Source organism: Neophocaena asiaeorientalis, unplaced genomic scaffold (genome assembly GCF_003031525.2).
Source record: "Neophocaena asiaeorientalis asiaeorientalis breed wild unplaced genomic scaffold, Neophocaena_asiaeorientalis_V1.1 scaffold43, whole genome shotgun sequence".
Lineage (NCBI taxonomy): Eukaryota > Metazoa > Chordata > Mammalia > Artiodactyla > Phocoenidae > Neophocaena > Neophocaena asiaeorientalis.
Genome location: NW_020173674.1, coordinates 5,605,026 through 5,611,975, shown reverse-complemented (window position 1 = coordinate 5,611,975; position 6,950 = coordinate 5,605,026). Strand labels below are relative to the sequence as shown.

Genomic DNA, 6,950 nt, shown 5'->3' with positions numbered 1-6,950 from the left:
CGCCGAGGGGTCGCGCTCCCCTCTCCTGACGCCTCAGACTCCCGGTCTCCAAAGCCAGAAGAGGAGGTTTGATTCAGCAACTGTTTCCTCTCTTTTCCGGGTCGCTGTGACCCTCTGGATACTGGGTTGATCCACGGAAAAAACCCGAAGACGACGTTTGGGATTTAATTTTTCCTCTCAGTTTTTGGAATCTTTTACTTCTCACTTGGACAAGAACTCACGAGCAAAATCCCCGGTGAGATTCCCCCTCCTGTCGCCCCCCCCCCCTTTGGAAGTTTTGGTTCGCTGTGTTATCTAAAGACTTAATGTAAAGTTTCTATTTCTTTTTCCGATGGTTGAACGAACCATTGAAACGCCTTTTCCTGGGGGAACCCGGCGAGATTTTCCATTTTTCCTCTCGGGCCCTGGCTGCTCTCAAGCCCGGGCGGTCTTCGCCCAGGGGGTGCAAACACGGTTTCCCTCCCGACTTGGGGCGAGGGCTTCCTCCAGGAGGGCTCTGCCACGAACTGCTCTTGCAAACTGTGTCATCAGGTCCAGTGGTCTCGTAGCAGTTTTGAAAGGATGCTGTTAACGTGGCCTTAATGTAGTTACAAAAAAGAAAAAAAAATCTGCATTCTCTATGGAAGCCATTATCCCTGAGAATATTTAGGAAAAAGAAAAACCTTTCTTGGTATTAGGGATCGGCCGTCGCGCAAACCGGTCTTTAATGTTTGGAAAAGATGAATTTTACTTACGTCTCTAGGTAAAATCTTTATTACTTTACACAGAAAGATCTGATAAATTTTTGTGTCTGATTTGCAACTCCCTTGAATTTGTTTCAGAGTTGTACACATCTTGTGTTGGGGTGGAGGGTTGGTTTGGGAATGAAAAGATCCGGGGAGTCTAGGAAGGAAGGCGACGATTGCATACGGATTTACTAGAGGTGTATGGGAAATTGTTTTGGAGTCTATTTAAATCCTAATTTCTTGTTCTCTTCTTATATAGTTAGTCTGTCCTTTTCTTTAGTTTCTAATTACGGGTGAGAGAGAACTAATTTGGTTAGGATCTGGATTAGTTTAGTGGCTGCTTCACCTGGCCAGCTCTCTAAGAGAGAAAAGTCCTGTGTCCCCCCCTTTTTTCTTTTTCTTTTTTGCTAATGCTGCCATTGAAGGGGAGCCTTGCGTATTGTAATCCTGTGGGGAGAAACAAGTGGTATAGCCCGACAGTAAGGAACTGAAACCAACATCTTCTTGCCTATAGGCCTCAGACAGTTGTAATGTGATTAATGTTGATCTTGACATGGAACCACTTGCCCCAGAGCTGAGAGGTCCCAAACTGATGAAGAGGAACCAGATTTCTCAGGAAGCCTTTAACTTACACATATCCTAAACACTTCATTCCGAGGAAAGAAAGGTTGAGTTCGAGGATGAGTTCTCATCTCTGCTCATATCATTATTCTTTAGTGTTGCAATCTGGTTCCTAAGGAGGAAGAGGAAGGCAGCCCTGGAGTGGTTTCTTTCTGTAATTTCAACAGAAGAGTGAGAGATGGAACCCGAAGAAGAAAGGATTCGTTACAGCCAGAGATTGGTTAGTATTTTCTTGTCTTTTTTTTTCTTTTCTTTTCTTTTCTTTTTTTCCAATTTTGAAGCAGAAAAACTATTTTGTTTACATTTGTGAACATACTGTGATTAAAACTTTTCAGGTGGCTTTTCTCTGCACCAGAGGAGGGAAGGTGTATTAGTATCTCATTTGAATTTTAGGCCAAGTAGTTAGAGTCTTAGTAGTCATCCTATTTGGAAATGGATTTATAGGTAGCTTTTAACTAATGCTGAAACCGTTGTAAATCAAAGGATTTTGTGGATTACAGTGTGACAAGGATTCCTAATTTTGCAATACTGACATTGTAATAAATCTAATTGATTAAGTTAGATTTGAATGTAAATTTGAGGAACAAAACTGTTTGAGGAAGGATAGTTCTGTATAATTTTTTTAGATTATTGTGTACCAAGATTTTTGGCTTTGAGCTGGGGAGTGGAAATGTGGATTTTTTTTTTTTTTTTTAACACAAATTAACACTGATAGGGTTGAAGGGGATTGATTGAGAGAAGGTAGAATACTGGATGCTGATAAAGTTCTGTATTTTGTATTTGGGGAGGGATGTATGTGATATATCTTATAGAAATAAATTTTTACTTAGTAATGATTTGGAAGGAATTAGTTTGTATGTGCATATGAATACTTTGTCCATTAGGCTCCTGCTTTCCTCTCAAGGTTTCCCTACTGGAGTTTAAGAATTTGATTTTTGTTTTCCCTAGTCAAAGAGAGCTTTATTAATATTCTCACCATATATTCGTTTCAGAAATTTGACTTTATTTGTAGAGTGGGGAATGAGGAAAGCCACAGAACTATATGCATTATGTAAAATTTGGTGAACTGAAAGACCTAGAAAATTACTAAAGGAATTTATGCTGGTTTTATTTGGCTCTGCATTTTAGACTGAATTTGGAGGAAAAAAGAGTGATTCTTTAATTCATTTTCTGATAATGTCCAGACTCTTTGAGAAAAGGCTGTTCCCCCCCGCCCCCCCCCCCCCATGCCCCAGTGTGACTGTTGAAAAGGTGTGGTGTGTATTGGCAAGTGTATCCAGTAGGCAATATGTTCTGGCAGAGCTTTATTTCAGAGATTTGCGTCTAGTCTCCTAATCTGTGTGTTGAGATTATAATTCTTTAACTTTTAGAAATGAAGTATATCATCAGTGGAATTTTGTACGTTTAGGATTTATTTTTGTTTTGACATTTCTTGAAATCAGTTTTTTGGGGGGAAAAGAAAGAAGATGCTGCAAAACTCTTTTCTCGGTTAGTTACTGCTATATGGATTTTCGTTTTTATCACGTCAGGCTGGTAGAATTGCTGAGCTGTTTCATAAATATCTGAGAGATCTTGGGATCCAGTCTTTCAAAGCAAGTTTTTATTTTTTAACAAGATAGGGAGGTAGTGGTAAGGAGATCCAAAGAATCTGTGATTTTTGTCCTGGTAAGATTTTTTTTTTAATTGTAAAATGATTACTACCTGTTGCACACATTAACCTTTTCCTTATCTAGCATATTTTTTCTTTTGGTATATGTGTTTTTGTAGCAGTGTTGTGTAAGAGGGTACAGCAAATATTTTGGGAAAATCTTGCTCACTTAGAATTTTGGGTAATAATCTTGAGTTTAGGGTGACTGATGTCTGTTTTCCTTTTTTAAATTACATGACAAAATTATATCCAAAGTGTAAATCCCTTCCATAACATAACTTTTTTTTTTTTTTTTTTTTTTTGTGGTACGCGGGCCTCTCACTGTCGTGGCCTCTCCCGTTGCGGAGCACAGGCTCCGGACGTGCAGGCTCAGCGGCCATGGCTCACGGGCCCAGCTGCTCCACGGCATATGGGATCTTCCCGGACTGGGGCACAAACCCGTGTCCCCTGCATCGGCAGGCGGACTCTCAACCACTGCGCCACCAGGGAAGCCCCATAACATAACTTTTGATATGAGAGCATATTGGTGGCTAATTTGAATGGCAGTCTGCCTACCAAACTTTAAAATTTATTTATTTATTTATTTTTAAAATTTATTTATCTTATTTTTGTCTGCGTTGGGTCTTCATTGCTGTGTGTGGGCTTTCTCTAGTGGTGGCGAAAGGGAGCTACTCTTCATTGCGGAGCACGGACTCGAGACACGCGGGCTTCAGTAGTTGTGGCGTGCAGGCTTCAGTAGCTGTGGCACACGGGCTTAGTTCCTCCGTGGCATGTGGGATCTTCCCAGACCAGGGCTCGAACCCATGTGCCCTGCATTGGCAGGAGGATTCTTAACCACTGCGCCACCAGGGAAGCCCTAAATTTATTTATTTTAGGCTGTGTCGCATCTTTGTTGCTGTGCGCCGGCTTTCTCTAGTTGCGGCGAGCAGGGGCCACTCTTCGTCGTGGTACGTGGGCTTCTCATTGCGGTGGCTTCTCTTGTTGCGGAGCATGGGCTCTAGGCGCGCGGGCTTCAGTAGTTGTGGCTCGCGGGCTGTAGGGCGCAGACTCAGTAGTTGTGGTGTACGGCCTTAGTTGCTCTGCAGCATGTGGGATCTTCCTGGACCAGGGCTCAAACCCGTGTCCCCTGCATTGGCAGGCAGATTCCTAACCACTGCGCCACCAGGGAAGCCCTGCCTACCAAACTTTTAATGTCTCTGTGGCAAGTGCTTATATTACAGAATTCTCTATTGATGAAGTTAGATATTTGAGGAATTTTAAGACTGACATGAAGGCATAAAGGCTAATTTTTACAGTAGCTATAACACTGTATCTCTTTAAAGTAAGTCAAGGTATAGAACTTAGTTTTGTTTTGCAGTTACTGGCCATGGAACATGAAGTTTGAAAGAGAGACAAAATGACAGGTGTGCTAATTTGGCTTGGTGATTAAACTTTGTGTGGTCTCATACTATATGTTTGTCGAATTGAATTACCTAGTGCATTGATTATAGTGTTATTGGCTATCACTTCCATATTGTTTTAAAGGACAAAACCTAAATGGTTATCCCTCTGTGACATACTTTCAAAATAGCCTCTTGGGAGAGAAAATGTAGTATACCAGTATTAACAGTCTGAGGCCAAACTCATTTCAGAACAAGAGTGACTTTAATATTGAGGATCTTTTACCGATCTTAAAAAAAAAAAAAAGTTGTATTCTTACTTATAAGAATATGTATTATTCATGATTGAATAGATCCTTTTTAATGCTTTTAACTGACATAGCTATTTCAAGTTCACAGACTGGATTTGGTACAAGCTCAGCGGCCATGGCTCACGGGCCCAGCCGCTCCGCGGCATGTGGGATCCTCCCGGACCGGGGCACGAACCCGTGTACCCTGCATCGGCAGGCAGACTCTCAACCACTGCGCCACCAGGGAAGCCCAATTTTGATATGTTTGTATCATCTTTGTGACAAGCCATTTTAAAAAAAAATCAGACATAGCTAGTTTTTAAAAATTGGCTTGTCTTTTGTCAAACTAGTATTTATCTATTACATGTAGAAGAGAATTACACCTTTGAATATGGTATGTACGTGTGGATTGGGGGCATAAGCTCTTCTTTCTGGAACTAGAACATTTACTTATTTTGCAGTGTAGGGAATACAAGGGAGGGTAAATGCTGTTTTGACTTTTTTAAACAAGCCACCGTTTTGTTTTTAATGAAAAGATTAGTAGTTTTGTGTTTGGGTTTCTAGAAGAAAGCCAGATAGATCTCCATGAGAAGTTGACATAGTTGAGGAGGTATTCAAGTGAGAGGGATAGAAGCTTCAGGTTGGTGATGGGTGGATATTTGGTTATCCTGAGGTAACGATGATTTATTTCTGTATTTCTAGTAAATTAAGATGTAGGACCTTACTGAGAAACATGGACAGGTACTAATTTTAGAACTTTTTTTCTTCATTTGGTTTCAGGAGCCAAAGTGTTGAAGTATTTTTGAATGTTTGTTACAGCCATGTATATTTAAATGTTTGTTTATAGGGAATGTTCAACATAATATCTTACTGTTTCTTAATCTAAAATGTTAGTTAAATCCTCAGCAATTGTAGTCAATGATCTTTTTTTTTTTTTCTTTTTTTTTTTTGCTGTACACGGGCCTCTCACCGTTGTGGCCTCTCCCGTTGCGGAGCACAGGCTCCGGACGCGCAGGCTCAGCGGCCATGGCTCACGGGCCCAGCCGCTCCGCGGCATGTGGGATCTTCCCGGACCAGGGCACGAACCCGTGTCCCCTGCATCAGCAGGCGGACTCTCAACCACTGTGCCACCAGGGAAGCCCAGCCAATGATCTTTTAAGTTTTTGAAATCACACCAATTCTGAGTAATCCTTATTATTGCATAATAAAAATAAAATCAAGGACAAAATAATGTGCATCTGAAGTAAATGCTTAAGCTATAGTTACATTTAGTACAGAAAAAATTCACTGACCCCTGCTAAAGGCAATTGTAGAAACAAATGAACGCCTAAATCAATGTAAAAGAAGGTGAAGACAATATACTTCAGGGTAAAAGAAGTTATATGACCTGAATATTTTTTTCCCTTGACTTCACCTAAGCCTAGTGCTGTTATCTGAAGGGAGAGATGCTGATTTACTTGAGAATTCAGCTTGCTTGTCAATCTTGATGCTAAGATGAAGAGATTTTCTAAAGGATGTTATTATACTACTGGATGCTCAATCCTATTAATATGCCTTACATATGATTCTCTCTGAAATAGCTAAATCATTTATCTGTTGCAAGAAACTGAGGACACTGAGTCCTTATGATATTCTCACCTTTCTTTGGGTCATCCTTAAAATTGTCTCCCCAGATTCAGGAGCAATGAACAGATTATCCCTTTTACAAACAGTCGCACTTTGAATGTCCCCGCTCTAAGGTCTTTCTGCCCAGGAATAGACCAGGCAAAATAAAAACCTAATTTTAAGCAAGTTTTTCCATAGTTTATTAATAATTAAAAAATTATAGATGGTCTAAGTTGTTGAATTTGCTTATTTATCATCATTCCATTAGACTTGACTGTCAGTCTCTATTGGTGGAGGAGTACATTGTTCGGAGTGTTGCAGTCTCCTTCCTGGTGATGTAGGAAAAACTTGTTGCCCATTTTTGGCATTCAAAATGCAGGTGATGAGGGAGCTAATTCTTTATACTTATGCATCAGTCTTCCACAGTTACCCGTATTTTGGGGACCCAGAATACGGGGCTGTATTTAAGCCCCATTACCTTCTCTTATTTATTTTGCCGAGCACTAATCACTACCATACTTAAGTTTGTTTGTGCATATCTATCCACTAGAGTACAGGCGCCTTGAGAGTTGGGACTTTGTTTTTGTTTATGGTGTCTACTGGATGCTTCGAATAGTGCCTGACACATAGAAAGTGCTCAATAATTAGCCTCAAAAAGAGAGAAGAAAGTACTCTCAGTCTG

General features: G+C 40.6%; 1 protein-coding gene across 2 annotated transcripts in view; it reads left to right on the top strand.

The window, feature by feature from the left end:
- Nucleotides 1-6: 6 nt before the first annotated feature.
- KDM2A (lysine demethylase 2A) overlaps nucleotides 7-6,950 on the top strand; it is a 104,470-nt gene continuing 97,526 nt past the window's right edge. Inside the window, exons 1-2 of one of the 2 annotated variants that reach the window (XM_024749277.1) lie at nucleotides 7-235; nucleotides 1,443-1,566. In XM_024749277.1, coding sequence (XP_024605045.1) covers nucleotides 1,525-1,566 — 42 coding nt within the window. In that variant the 5' untranslated portion in view covers nucleotides 7-235; nucleotides 1,443-1,524. The remainder of the gene's footprint in view (nucleotides 236-1,442; nucleotides 1,567-6,950) is intronic. The other variant, XM_024749278.1, reaches the window with a different exon arrangement.